The sequence below is a fragment of the Phalaenopsis equestris genome, unplaced genomic scaffold, assembly GCF_001263595.1.
Source record: "Phalaenopsis equestris unplaced genomic scaffold, ASM126359v1 Scaffold000094, whole genome shotgun sequence".
Taxonomy (NCBI): domain Eukaryota; kingdom Viridiplantae; phylum Streptophyta; class Magnoliopsida; order Asparagales; family Orchidaceae; genus Phalaenopsis; species Phalaenopsis equestris.
The window spans coordinates 423430-439478 of record NW_018164536.1 but is presented as its reverse complement, the minus strand read 5'-3'; the positions used below and the strand labels follow the sequence as shown (position 1 = coordinate 439478).

Here is a 16049-nt window from a genome sequence, read left to right as displayed (position 1 = left end):
GAATCCAATGAGCCCAAAATCACTCAATTCTGACATCATTAAGATACTCAATGTCCATCATACGCTATATAATCAAAGGAAGCTCTCCACCCCTCTCATTAGAGGTGTCTGATCAAAGTGATTTATATTTCAACATTAATTGAACTTAGAACTCTATAAATACAACTCCACCCTTCTCTTAAAAAGGGATGAGAGCTTAAGACTTGAAGAAGAGCTGTCACATCACTTCTATTGTAGTTGACCACCACTTGTCGTTCGTCATTAATCGCTATCAGTCGCCGCTTGTTCCTTTCCACAAGTTCATCCGCACGTCGATATTGTAATTTAGAAGACTTTGTAATCCTTTCTCGTCTGTGGGACAAGGGGTTCTTGCAATCATCAACTTATAGTGAATTTTTGTAATTAAGTCAGACCTCATGGTTTTTTCCTATTTTTCGGGTTTTTTATATAAAAATTTATGGTGTTTCTACTAGTTTTTTTTCTCTTATCTTAGTATGTGTTGAATTCTAGGGCAACACTAAGACGATAATCTATTACTCTACCTCCGTGAATCTTCTAGCATGCATCAGTTTGGTGTCGTTTGTGGGAAGAGAGTATTCCACCATTAAGATACTTGCGAGAATTGTTGCATGACCATTGGGTGCAACACTCGCAACAACAGAGCATCATGCTCCAACACCCATCATTCCAAAAGACAGACATGGAACCAAGAGCGTCAAGCCTCAGCATCCTTCTACTACGGAAGGCATTACCCCACTGAAGAAGGTGTCTTAGATCATTACATAGGATGGAGGAGTCTCAACACGAGATCCTTCATCTCCTACGCCAAGAGAGACAACCACAACCCAAGGGAGCTTACTTACCACAAGTTCATCAATCAAAAGAAAATATTCCACTCACTAATTTCTCTCCTAATGATCAAACCATTTCCTTGCCGAGATGGGATGTTGATCTTCTCAAAATCTCACTCATCCGTCTCATGTAGCTCACATTGCACTGCCCTGCCTTACTTTCACTTCTATTGATATCATCTGTAATGAGCTGCAACACCTAGATCAAGAAGAGTTCCCTCTAGATAAAGTAATCTTTTTCCCGCTTGCCATAACTTTTAAGAATTTTCTCTTTTGGCTGAAGCGTTTCTTCGACACCCTATCCCAGTGGGCTTCAAACTCCCTAATATCGATGTTTACAAAGGGGTCACTGACCCACATGAGCACGTCGACCATTATCGAACTATCATTCAAATTTAACGTACCTCTGATGCGCTTCTCTGCCAAGTGTTCCATGCGAATCTCAAAGGTCAAGGTCACACATGGTTCTACTCCCTCTCGGAAGGCACCATCAATAGCTTCAATGGGCTTGTCAGACTATTTGTAGAGCATTTCATAGAAAATAGATGATCATTAAAGATTCAAGCCACTTTTTGGGAGTCAACTAGAATGAGGGGGAGTCCCTTAAGGAATAACTATGCAGATTCTCCACTGAAACCTGTCAGATTTCGAGAGTGGATACGAAGTTACTGAGATGAGTTTTTCTTGGAGAGCTTCGCCCATGTCCTTTCTATTCATCACTGATGTGGGAGACGTTGCGGTACTATGTCGATCTCATCAATCACGACAAAGCTCAAATCTTTGCAGACGAGGCCATCAGTGAACACAAGGAACAATTCAAGTAATTAGGAAGCAAACACAAGAATAAACGTCGAGACATCAATATAATCTCCAATTCAAGTAATTAGGAAGCAAACACAAGAATAAATGTCGAGACATCAATAAAATCTCACAACAAAAAAAGTTGGGACCACTAGAAAATCGTGAGTCACAATCACAAAATAAATAAATTCCACTCAACACCTCACGTGTCAACATTATAATGATCATCAAAGATGAAGAGACCATCAAGTGGCCAAGGTTGTTAAGAAATCTAGATAGTGCAGACCAGTCTTAATATTGTTATTTCCACCATACAAAAGAACATTCAACAGAAAAATATTTTCAATTAAAGGAAAAAATTTGAAAGTTTGATACATCAAGGTTACCTAGGTCGCCACTTACAAGAATAAGGTAAAGGGAACCAAAAGAGAATCTCAGAGTTATTGAATGAAAAGTACAACTCCAAATTATCTTATTTTAGTAAAGGAATGACTTATAACCTCCTAATTTTATTCTAGTAAAATTCTTATGTTTCTTTAAACTATCATTTTAATGAAATTTTCTTATTTGCTATCACAAAAGATTTTTGTGTAGAAAGTTCTCTTGAAGGCAAACACAGACAAGATCTCCACCATACCATTAGAAGTCGAGCCCAAGAAGCAAGACTTGATGAGAAGATATGGTACCCTTGGAAGTCAGGCCCAAAAGGCAAAACTCTATAAAAAGCTACCATGCCCCTGACAATCGAGCCCAAGAGGAAAGACTCGATGGGAATATACGATACCTCTAGAAGTGAGTCTAAGAATTCGACAGAAAGCTACCATGCTCATGGAAGTCGAGCCTAAGAAGTAAGACTTAAAGGAAAGATATGGTGCCCTTGGAAGTCAAGTTCAAGAGGCAAGACTCAATGAGAAGCTACTATGCCTTTGAAAGACGAGCTCAAGAGGAAAATCTTGATGGGAAGTTAGTAGTAGACAGTGTTCTCACTAGAAAGACTCCAAGAGAGCAAGTGGTTGACAAGGTCTCCACTCAAAGACCTCAGAAGGTTATAATCCTCAAAAGGCAAAAATATAGCAAAGACCTTAGAAGGCTACAATCCTTAGAAAACACATGTACATCAAAGACATCAGAAGGCTACAAGCCTCAGAAGACAGTTACATCAAAGACCATAGAAGGGTACAAATCTCAAGAAACACATTTACATCAAAGAACTCAAAATGCTAATAGCCTTAGAAGACACACATACATCAAAAACCTTAGAAGGCTACGAGTCTCAAAAGACACCGACACATTTCAATCTCCTGGAAGGTATAAGCCTATCAAGGCATAAACGCCAGAAGATACATGACCAAGAAAGCACAACCTTAAAAGGCACGAGCATCAAAAGATAAACAATTCTTTTTTATGTAAATGCACAAACTAACTTTGATTACAGACTTCCGCATGCTTTAAAAGCCAAAGAACCTTAGAAGAAATAAGCCTCGAAAGAGGTTGACACCAATATGCAACCTATAAGTTGGGTAACAACACCATAGAAGTGGGGCAAAAACATCCAAAAAGGGGCAACTCCAACTCAGAAAAAAAAGACAAAAGCAACCTCAGAAGCAACATTCATATTTTTATTGCATTGAATTAGATAATAACGTATAGACAAACACATCATCACTGTGTACACATGCCACATTAAGTAATTGAAAGGCTACAAAGACCAACATATACTTGTACAAGGGCTAGAACAAATGAGCTCATCTTCGAGTGGTGTGACATTGCCTCTACAAAATTCTAGTGCTTCTGCTGATCTTAAGGGGGTCTTCAAATATCATCACCACATAAACACGAAAATCTCCACCTCAAAATGCGTCGGGAAAAGTCCAGTGTTTCTTCTTCTTCATCGTAATGCGTATCAGCAATTTGTAAGAAAATCCCGAGTCACCTGCTGAGTAGGGAAGGAGATAACATTTTTCATCTCAAACGGGTGAAAGAAGATCTCATTGATCGTCCACTACATAGGTCAGGGATGAATTTCTTCTGCACCAACTTCACAAAAGAAGATATCGTTGGTCGTCTACTATGCAGAACAATGACAACATTCTTCAACACTGCAGTGCAAAAGAGCATCTTGTTGCTCAGCTACTATGCAGGACGTGGACGACTTTATCTTGCAGCGCAACACAAAAGAAAATCCTATTATTTTCTTGCTACATAGGATGAGGATGAATTTTTCCTACACAGTGCCACAAAAGAAAATCTCGGACACAAGATCGGGGATAACTTTCGGGACAACTTTCTCCTGCTCCTCCATGAGAGAAAATTGCGAAAGAAAATCCTAGAGGTCCTGTGTGACATGGTCGGGGATAACTTTCGGGACAGTATGCTCCTGCTCCTTAACGAGAGAATACCGCAAAAAAAATTCCTAGAAGTCTTGCGTGGCAAGCTCGGGGATAATTTTCTGCAGCTTCTCCATAAGAGAAGACTGTAAAAGAAATCCTAAAGGTCCTGCATGGCAGGGTCGGGGGTAAATTTCGGAACATCTTCTCCTTCTTCTACCACTCTCTCCCTCTCTTGGAACTCCACTCTTCTTCTTCTCATTCTCCTTCTCCTCCTCCAGCTTGTGTTTTTTTCTCTCATTCAATGTTTTTATTTATAGGCTTAAGAGAAGTACTAATTTTAAAATAGTTGTTAAAAGAAAAAAAAAAAATTGAAATATGCTCAAATTCACTAGCCGCTTGGCCTTCCGCCTTCTTGTCTTCCATTCTGCTTTCTATATATATATGAAATAATGTTAAATGTTTCCAATTTGGATATTTTTGGATTTTGAAGTTTACCTCGCATGAAAATAAGTGGGCAACTGATACACTTTCAACAAATTTTTATCATCAAGTATGAATCTCGAGATAATTTTAAAAGCAAGAAATATTCAAACTTCAATAAAAATAGATATACGGAAGTCCCATTTAGCAAACTTGAATTCTAATTTATAACAGACCAGCCCCAATGAAACACGAAAGAAATAATAATTTTTCCCAGGAGGGGATCCAACACACCTCATGGTGCAAAAAGTGCGGCCCAATTGAGCTAAGCTCATTTCTATGTAACCAATGTGCTTATTTTATTCTCATAGTTTTCTAATAGTAAAATTATGTGTGTGTGTGTGTGTGTGTGTGTGTGTGTGTGTGTGTGTGAGAGAGAGAGAGAGAGAGAGAGAGAGAGAGAGAGAGCAAAATATAATAAAATGTTAAGTATTTCGAATTTGGATATTTTAAGGTGTTGAAGTTGATCTCGACTGAAAATAAGGGGACAACTGATACACATTCAACAAATTTTAACACAAATCTCGAGACATGACACATATCTTGAGGTAATTTTTAGAGCAAAAAACATTCAAACTTCAATAAAAAGACATCCAGATGTCCGATATAAGTAAACATATATTCTAAATGATTGACTCAACGAGATAAACCCAATGATAATAAATTTGGTTTAATGCGAGCCAAATCAAAACATTAAACCGCTTTTGGAAGCTTTTTGGGTATATTTGAAAGTCAAACAAATACAAAATCTAGCAATTTTATAGTCAAATCGAGTGTCTCGACAAGAAGAACCCAACGAGCCCAAGATCGCTCAATTCCGACATCATTAAGACACTTAAATGTCTATCAAATACTGAATGATTAACGGAAACTCTCAGGACCGTCCAATCAAAGTGGTTCATATTCTAACATTAATTACACTCAGAACTTTATAAATATAGCTCCACCCCTCTTATTAGAGGGGGATGAGAGGTTGAGGCTTGAGGAAGAGTTGAAGTCTCGCACTACTCCTACTGTTGTCAACCACCACCTGCCAGCCGTCGTCGATCGCTATCGCTCCCCACTCTTTAATTCCCACAAGTTCATCTGCATGTCTACATTATAATTCATAAGAATTTATAATCTTTTCCTGCCTGTAGGACAATGAGTCTCTGTAATCAACTTATAATAGATTTTTGCAACTAGGTCAGATCCCATGATTTTTTTATTTTCTAAGTTTTTCACTTAAAAACTTCTAGTTTTTCTACTAATTGTTTCCTTTTATATGATTATGTGTTAAAATCTCGTGCAATGCTAACCCACATCAATTACTCTACCACCGTGAATCTTCTAACCCACATCAATTCTAAAATCAAAATTTGAATGATCTTGAGTTTAATTCTTAAATTATTTTTATAACCTATTAATTACAATATTAAAGAATATGTAATACTTTGATAATAATTTTTAGCGCAATAAGTCTATTGGAAGGAATGATTTTTCTTTTTTCAATTTATTAATGTTAGGCGGAAATAATGTGCAATAAATTCATAATAGTTAGCTAGAAAGTAATGAATAAAATTTAATTTGAATTTGGTAATAAGTTTCTCTCTATATATCCTAATAATCTTTTACTTGAAAGAAGAATTTTTGAAACACACATCTTTAATAAGTTTTTGAAGCCCTCTTTCCATAGCATCTTCTTGCATTCGCTTTAGAATACCTCCATGTATTAATGAAAAACCTATTACACTATCATAGTTTCATTAATGCTTAAATTTAATTATATATCCTTATATTGTCATGACAATTATGTTTTAAAAATTCTTATCTGACATAACATTTATTTTGTACCAATCTTTCAAACACATGATTAGTAAATGTCCCCTTATTTTTGATACTTGATATCATATACCTAGTAATACTACTATTTTTATGAGTTATCATCATCATAGCTAATAAATCCAATAATAAACCATCATATGATATTATTTTCAACAACAAATATAATCCTCAATTTATATTTTGTTACTAAGCAAATCCCTATTAATCTTAAGAGTATCAACATCGCTAGAGAATTTATCATGTAAAAATAAAAAATAATTGAGAACCCTAGATTTTTCTTTAAATATAATACTTAGCTAACCTAGCAAATTATATGGTTACATTATCACGTGATCCTAATTATTTAGTGCCAAAGCCTCCAATACTTCTGCGAAAGTAGTAAATTTTAAAAAAATTAGATCATACTTGAATCACTTGTTTCGGACACCTCGCTTCAAGGTTGTTTCGGCTATTTCCGGCTTTAGATTTCTGACTTCCAGCATCTCGTTCTGAAAGCGAGTGATGTAGGTCAGTATGCTCTCGTTTTCTCCATGCTTGAGGTTTAGCAGGTTGTCCGAGTTTTTCCTTGACTTCCGCACATTTGATAAGCTTGAAACGAAGAGACTCTTAAACTCATAGTAACTTGGAATGGATTCGGTCGGCAAACTATTGAACCATCGAAGGATCGACTCTTTTAGGGTGGTTAAGAAGAGAATACACATTATTAGGTCGACAATTTGAAGCAGACCGACAGATGATCCGAACGATGCGACGTGGTTGATTGGGTTGATCCTCCTTTTGTAAAAAGTTAAGCGAGGAATCCTTAGCTTGGGCGGAGGTATCGTCTCTTTAATTTAGCAAGTAAAGGCCCCTCCTGCGAGCGACAGAACAGACACTCACATCAGTTCTTCTCATCTCCCGTTCGTCTGCGCAGATATGACTATGTCGATGTATTGGGATTTGTCTTGTTTCTCTGTCTGCTGGTTGCTAACCTGATTGTGTGGGATAGCTGGATTTCTTGGTGGGGGCCTTTGGGGACGAATCCCCAGGGGTTCCGTTTCTAGGAGAGGCGCTTGGTCGTTCCCCTAGGTGATCGTTGCCCAGAGGACCTCTAATTGCTCATCATGAGGGTCATTTGAGCTGGCAAGCCTTGAGTCTACGCACAGACATCTGGTTGTATAGAGTCTTTGTTGGGTTTCATGCACGTTCTCTTTTAGAAGTTTCTCCTTCATATTTTGCTCTGCTTCGCGCCTGGGGCATGTCTGCACTCATCACACTACCTTTCAAGATGTTGGATTTCTTATTGTCTTTTGTGAACAACCTGTAGAGTTAAAGTGGAGTGAAGGAGTAGAGGAAGAGAGATAGTAGAGTAGAGCCTAGAATTCCTTGTCTCAAGGGTCTAGTTTCCATGGTCCCCTTTATTCGTATTTTTTTTCTCTATTTATGGAGATGTATTTAGTACAATTACAAAAAAAAAAAACAGTTATGAAACCCATTTTTAATATGAGTAAAACACTAATTATTTGAATTTCAATTATGACAAATGATCGGCTGGCAGACTGGCTTGAACTCGATTGACTAAGACGACCAGCTGAATGACGATCGTGTCCTCTGACATACTTGTCGGTCGGTCGAGGTGCTTGGCCACGTGGTGATCTTGTTCGTCGTGAATCGATCAGTCTGTCGCGGTTGGGCGCTCTTATATGCATCTTGGCCAGTCGGGACCGTAGCTTTGTCCACTGTTAATCTCTCACAGCAGGAGATTGGTCGAATTTTCCTTGTCGAGATGATAGGGCAGTAAGACATTTTGTTTTATGACTTTGAGATTTGTGCTGGTATTTTTGGTGTACACACACTAGTTGAAGAGCCACGTCCAAGTAGAAGTGTCCCCTTACCATATAGCTCCAACGAATGTATTAACGGATACAACATAGTTGTTGGGCCGTATAATCTGGCTATTAGGGTCATTTTATAACGAGATAAAAGTGAAATCCACTTGCAGACAATATCGAAACCATCATGTAGGGTAAGTTTCGAACCCTTGCAGATATGATTTGAAAAATGACCATAATAGACAGGTTCGAACCATCGAAAAATGGCAAACGAAATGAGCTTGCAGATATAAAATATATATACGATGATGATCAGGAAATGAACAAAGCACATAGATAACAAAGCCTCATCTAAATCTGACACAACTCATGCTCAAGAGTCCAAGGATGACTAGAATTAATTTCTCCGCTATAACTAAGAATCAAATCTGACCAAGTTTCTTGAACTAATTCTAATTACTAAATGGGGTTACAGGGAATAGTTATCTTGATTCTCTCAACACACCAAGCCAATGACCTTCTCAAACTTGACAAATCGTTATGCAGAAACAGCAATCAAGGAATCAGAACGGCTAATTAACACCGGTGAGAAAAGGCATCAGTTTTATCAGAAGAATTCGAAGTCCAGATACTTGCCCCCAGACTTCACGTCAGCATTCCCCACCATTCTCTTATTGTTGCCGCCCATCCCCTCCGTCGTCCCAAACTTCATTGGCAACTCCGCCTCCACCGGCCTCGGCACCTCCGGCGGAGTGCTGCATCGTATCAGCGCCCAATTCACGCCCTCAAAGAAAGGATGCTGCTTGATCTCTGTTGCACCCCTCTTCACCCCGAACCGAAGTTGCGGCTCCTTCACGAGCAATCCCCTTATCAGGTCTCTACTCGCGTAGCTCGTCGATGGCGATTCCGGGAACCGAAGCTGCTGCCCGACCACATTGAACAAAGTCGCCCGGTTTCCAGACCCTTTGAATGGAGTCTTTCCGTAGAGAAGCTCGTGGAGAAAGATGCCAAAGGTCCACCAATCAACAGCGCTGCCATGTCCCTCGCCCTTGATGATCTCGGGGGCAAGGTACTCATGGGTTCCTACGAAGGACATGGAGCGGGCGGAAGTTGGCTCTGCAATAAGCTCAGGAAGGGTGTTGGATCTGTTAGCCGGTGCTCCGGACTCGGCTCTTGTTTTGGTGGTTGTCTTCTTGTTCTTTTGAAGAAAGAGGCGGGGCATGAAGCAGGCGGGCTGGATGCAGACGGCTGACGGCTCCATGCAGGATGGTTGGACGCAGAATGAGCTGCCTCCGCGCTTCGAAGGATCAAAGTCGAATGATGTCTTTACGAGCGTCGGTGAAACGACGCATCTTAAGGATAGATCGAAGTCTGAAAGCATTATGTGGCCGTCATCACGAACAAGAACGTTTTCGGGCTTTAGATCTCGGTAAACTACTCCAAGCATGTGTAGATACTCGAGTGCTAGTAATACTTCTGCTGCATAAAACCTAAACACAGAAAGGAACTATCAGATTATTTGGAGACAAGATAAGATGAAAATAATAGATTCATAAACCAAATAAACTTTAGAAGCAAATACATTAAAGCTGGTGACATAAAAAGAGTTAATGTGGTTCGAATCTTACGAAGCAATACAAAGATTTTGTGGATTATTTTTTCCTTTATGACCTATAAAATCAAGCAATTGCTTAACTACAGACTCTTCTATAAGTTCAAAATTAGCTGCTTTTTAGTTCTAGTTTTCAGTTTTAGAGCTCTCGTGCAATAACTAGTAATATACTTGCATGAAAAAAGAAATTGATTCATGAACTATTATGACTGACAAAATTCAACGCAATAATTAAATTGTTCCAAACAAAGAATACAGATAGAGTCGTAGTGCTTTCTTCCCAATATGGACAAGGAAATGGTTTAAAAGCGAAGTATAATACAGAAACTACACAATTCTTGGATAGGAACAAGCAGCAAAGAAGGGGATTGAATAGATAAGGAAAATTAAACATGTAAAATTTCAGATTTTGATAAGTAATAGATTATTTCAATTTGAAAAATGTATTTGCTGCTTTTACATTAAAAATAGCTGATTTTACTAAGATTAAGAGTTGCTAATTGGTGGATTATGGTTTTTATGTGTTTTCATTATGCATCTCATCCTAAGACTGCCTTAGTAATCCTAGGCCTCTAGAAATTCATCAAATTAGTATTAGAGATTAAGATTACGCCAGCAAGTCAACTAAAAAGGAATTAATCGATTCAATAAGAAAATAATAAAGATGCAACTCAAGTAAAATCAAATAATTCATGGTCCTAACCAACATAAATTTCAAGAGGATCAAGGTTACATGCTGTCATTTGTTAGATGGTAACACCTAAAGATATCATTAAAACAAATCAATAATTTAAAATATTTGTTTGAAAAATACATTTATATGATTTAAAAAAAAAGCTAAAATTGTTGAAATGAAACTTATTGGGCATGCTCAAATTTATTGTTTCATTGCAAGAAACAAAATCAACAATGGCTGACATAAGACAACTTAAAAATAATATGCATGTCCAACTGATAATATAAAACCAATTGAATAATCACTAAGTTGTCGGCAAAGTAATTCTAGTGTGTGCGCATATTGTGAAAAGTTTAACAATCTCGTAATTAAGTATACTTTATTTCCGTGATGTCTTTGTTATCCTTTTTCGTTAGAGTTATCATGCAAGAGATTAGGGATGCCTTACCATTTCCCTGTGTAGGTATATTATGAATGCTATGTAGGGAATAACACATTTGTAGTTAAAATCCCCAAAGTCAAATATTTACCTTTTGCTCTTAACTTGACAAAAGAAAAAAAAAATTGGCACAAAATTAAACATGTTCAAATTTGATCTTAATACAAAAGTGCTGTTCATGAACCTAAGTTTCTAAAGGGCATAGAATCTATGCCTGAATGTGTAGCAAAATAAAACATGATTATTATAATCAAGGGGTCGGATGAGCAAAATAATAATGTGAATCCTATTTGTAAAAGTGAGCTTGAGCATATCAAGGATAAAGACTATTGATTTGATTTGAAAGTAAGGAAGAGGCCCAATTTTTGTTTAAAAAAAATACTTGCTGAAAAATATAGTGAAGTCATCACTACAAGCCAAATTCAAGTTGATTTTATTTTCAAAGCTTGATGTCTTGAAGTGCAAATTCATAAAGAGGGGCATAAGAAGAAAGTAAAATTTCAATAAATTTTTAATAACTGATGACAATAAAAAAAAAAGTTTGAATTAATCTTAAAATGTGTAAATCATCCCCAAAAATATTTAGTATATTTGGGTACGCTTTCTTTAAAGTAGTTTTCATGAAAGAGATCTTTTATATTTGTGTGACTTGAAAACTTACAATTTTCTTTGCCATATCAACATATAGAACTCTGTTAAAATAAGTATCCCATAAGCTGCATATTGATATTCTAATATGAACAACAGACAAATATAATTCAATCTAGGTGCATATAACTAATTTACATTTTTTTTTTTTTGTAATTAGTTTACTCAGGTCCAACCTCATTCAATGCTGCCCCTTTGGACTTTCAACTAAGTATCAGACTTCTATGCTCAGCATATTGAGATAGATGGTTTTTATTCATGAAACATTTACATACGTACCATATAATTCTCAAGCATTCATACATCTAAAGCCTAAGCTAACATAAATCTTTAACATCACATCAAAAATACCACTATCACTAACTTCTTTAAAAGTGAAATACACCTTTTCATGTATAAATTTTGATGTGATTATGACACAAAAAAGTTATAAACGTAAATATCAAATTTTAAGTATTAGATATGTAAATAGATAAAAATTATGTGGTACGTATATGAATTTTCCTTTATTTTTTGGAGGATAAAAGCGTCTTTCTTTGCTAAGGGCGTTAGCATTGATGCTTATAGTGGATTACTTGTATATTTAACAGATTTACCATTATGCCTTTCATTTTGAGTTTCCTAGACACAGTTATAGAAGTTCTAATGTTCATACTAAAATGCTATATGATGTACAAATAGTTTAATCATGTTAATTGATACATAAATTTAAATGGATTGAGATGTTCATATGATGACATAACATATTTCACATGTACCTGATCTTACCATACTACAAGTTTTGAGATATGTAAGTTTTATTTATTAAAGAGTAACGGTGTTATGATTTGTTAGGGGCACAATCCTTGAAGCTTCTAGATAGATGATTCAACCATTTAGCAGATTTTCAATTATGGCTTTTAATTTTTCTTACAAATTCCTATAAGTTTTAGTTTTCATATTGAAATGCAATATGATATGCACCTAGCTTTACATGTTAATTGATGCAAAAAATTTGAATCTAGAATGTTTCCAATAAGAAAAATATATATGCTTTTGGGTGGAGAATGTAAATGTTGATACTATTGATATGATTGCTAGTCAAACCATGAATCCATAGTAATGACTTTCTTGTGGAAAAGTTTCAAGTTGTTCAGGGCATCACGTCAGACTTTCAAGTTGTTCAGGGTATGTTGTTAGACTGACTATGTATAAAAGTATTATAATAAACGTATGATGAGTTATTCTGGTTATATATGAACATGCAAGTCATGGTATCACATGGATATGTTAGCATGTAAATGTATTAATTATTATTTTTCAAGCGAATAACTGTAAACATAATCAAATCACAAATCATCATATGATAATTGACATTTTTTTAGCATTCATGCATATAATACTATTCTAATCTGATGTTACAATAACATTTGATGCTAATATGTCATTGTTAACTGTGATATTTTATTGATCATATTGCATGACATGTGATGTGTCATCTATACTTTAATAAAAAGAAGTACCTATTGAGATTGCATGAAAAGCACATTTAAAATTAATTTTTCTCTTAGTAAATCCTAAAAGTTTGATTGTTTGATCATCATCACAAGAGCAAATCTTTTAAAAGTAGTAATTTTTTAGATTCAATATTTATGTTTAGTAATAGTTCCTCCTTTAGACTTGTATGGGCCTTCTATTATTAAATGCAATTGAAATTTCTTATCTTCCTTTTGTTTTCTTAGTTGGAGTTTAATTTTCCTCTTGATGAAAAGTTGCCCGAATTCTATTGCTTAAATAAAGCTCAATTCTGAACCATTTAACATATAGAATTTTCATTTGCATATGTTTGTACATGAGTCTTTTTCACATGAATACAAAATTTCTCTACAAAAATTTAGCTATCGAGTTTATCACACAAGTAAAGATCAAGTCACTTCAACTTATGGGGTGTGAAAAATTTAATGCTAATATATTTTCCTAAGAAGAAAACATTGATAGAATACTAAAAGAAGAGCGTTCAAAGTTGCATGGTGATCCCTCTAATATAAAATTAACAGCAAAAACTTCAAGCACAACTAACATTAGAAAACACCAACAAGGTATAGAAACATGTACATGAAAGAAAATAATCTAAACATTATTGTTCTCATTCTCCGTTTGGTACCTGGCAGCATACTCAGAGAAGTGTTTCCCCGGCTGTCGTTGTCTTAAGGTGTGCAAATCACCACCTGGACAGAATTCCATGACCAGACATGAAAACCTATCAGTCTCAAAATGTGTATACAAGGTCGGTAGAAAAGGATGATCCAAAAGCTGAAGAATCTCCCTTTCTGTCTGAGCCCTCGTCAACTTCTTCCGGCTAGCAAGCGAGGCTTTGTCCATCACTTTCATTGCAAAATAACATCTTGTCCCACTCAACTCCGAAAGGTAAACACTACCAATGTCACCGCATCCCAGCCGTTTCAGCAACCTAAAATGGCTCATCCCTAACACGCCATCACGAGACCGAACGGCAAGAATAGCCTTCCATCTCGGATCATTTCCCTTGTGAGGCTTATTACCGCTCCCAGTCATATTGCTCCAATTGCTATCATCGCTAAGCCCACTGCTGTCGCTTGCTCTGCTCATGCTTGTTTTCTCACTCTCAAGTGAATCTCCTCTAACACTTGCCTTTGTACTCTCACAATTCCTTTCCACACTAAGCATGCCATCACTCGTAATCCCCTCACTCCTATAAGTGCTAGTGCAACTATTCACGACACTCATTGCAGTTACAATGCCAGTGCTGTCGATGCTACTATGGGGGCTGACATTGCCGCTGGGAGGAAGAGAGGCATCCCATACACATTCCTTCTCTTCTGAATCCTGAGGCAAGTATGTGTTCTCCATACTCTGTGAAGCTTGATCAATGGAGAATGGGGATGATGGAGTAGCTGATGCTCTAGGTTCCTCAACCAAGCTCTCTATGGGAGAAAGGGAAGGAGTAGGTTTTATTCCAGGAACATGAATTGAAAGGTCTTCTATAAAAGGGCCTTTAACAGGTAGACCCTTCATCAAGCACCTTGTCTCCGGCTTGTTTTCATCGATGTTTACATATACTGTCTTCATAAGATCCATGTCTACTGGTTCTGGGGGATGGCTTGCTCCAGAGAAAGAAGTATTCCCCACTTCTTCGTAAGAATCACTGCTCTTTGAACTGTGTAAAACAGGCAACAGCTCCTTTTTTCCGTGGAAAGAGCCTTTCCCTTTCCATGGCTTCATGAGTTTATTCATATCTGGTGCATTGTATTTCTTTGAAACATGAGTGTCTTCTTGCTCGCTCAAAGCATTTTCATGAATAACTAGTACTTGATCATCAGAGAGGACCTGCCCTGGGGCACTCTTGGATTCAAGAACCTTCTCCATTTTCAGCTACACTATTGTATAACCTACATTTAGTGCCAAAGAGGGTTATCTGCACTTTGAAGGTCCTCTGTAGTTCATAATTGCAGCATCAAATCCATTAGAACGCACTGCTTTTATCTTGAAAACGCACTTCTTTGAAGATTTTCTACCAGAATCATGAACAAGATTTTCAAGCTCATGTGTAAAGATTTTTGTCAGGGAGTCAAGCTGCAATAAACGTTTGAACTCTTAGCAGCAACTGCAACAAACTTCACTTCTTTCCAAAGAAACCTGAGAAAATGTCAATATGAATCGCTCAACAGAAAAATAAGAGCTCCTATGTTCACGTTCCACTAACAACCCAAACAAAGAAAATCAATAAATTTCATGACCGATCAAAATTCACTTCAATAACAAGAAATTTCCAGATCCTTAAACTGAAATCTAAAATCAAAGGAACATGAGCAAAAACAAGTGAAAAAAAAATGTAGGTCCTTCTACTGAGGCCTAGAATAAAGCGCACTGGAACAAACAAAGCAATCCCATCATCTCGAAAACATTTGGAATCACCAAATCCAAGATATAAATTTGGAAGAACAAGATCTCTTTCCTTCCACTAGTTGCATTTCCAAATTCGGATCCTCCGTTCCCAGAGAGCCCAAATCCCTTTAAAACGAGACCTCCAAGCTCAAAAGAAGTAAAATTTTGGCATCTAAAATGACGAAAGGATGCAGCGGAGCCGATTCGAGTAACTCACCAGAAGAATCAGAAGATCGACTCCTAGTATTTCGCGAATTCAAGGTAGGGTTTTTCCTCGGTTCCCTTCTCAACCCTCTCTATCCCTCTTTCACTTCTCCTCACTACGGCAAGTGAAAAGCAAAAGAGCAACGCACAGAGTGGCAGAAGACTGGACAGACGGCAGCGAGAATCCTCTCCCAATCGTCTTTTTTATATATATACACATTTTTATTCGTTTCCGTTATATATTTACAGAACAGAGCGTTTGTTTTCCATGGCGAGCTTTTACGTAATCTGCTTTAATTACAGCTAAATCGTTTGTGAGAAATTAATCAACCGCTGCTGGGCCCCAAGAAAGGGTTCACGGGCGGCCCCACTGTCTGTCGCTTTTAAGCTGCATCGGCCTACCTTTAGACACCGCTTGAGGCCAGCTAATCATAAATCCATTGCTAACTTTTAGGCCGTTTGATGGAGAT

The 16049-nt window shown here is 37.0% G+C and overlaps 1 protein-coding gene across 1 annotated transcript; it reads right to left on the bottom strand.

The window, feature by feature from the left end:
* Nucleotides 1–8420: 8420 nt before the first annotated feature.
* On the bottom strand, nt 8421–15774 carry LOC110020226 (serine/threonine-protein kinase D6PK). Its single transcript, XM_020718255.1, has 3 exons — nt 15593–15774; nt 13616–15126; nt 8421–9587 (listed from the first exon to the last, which is right to left on the bottom strand). Exons 2-3 carry the CDS (start codon nt 14854–14856, stop codon nt 8705–8707), a joined length of 2124 nt encoding a protein of 707 aa, XP_020573914.1. The 5' UTR covers nt 14857–15126; nt 15593–15774; the 3' UTR covers nt 8421–8704.
* Nucleotides 15775–16049: the final 275 nt, after the last annotated feature.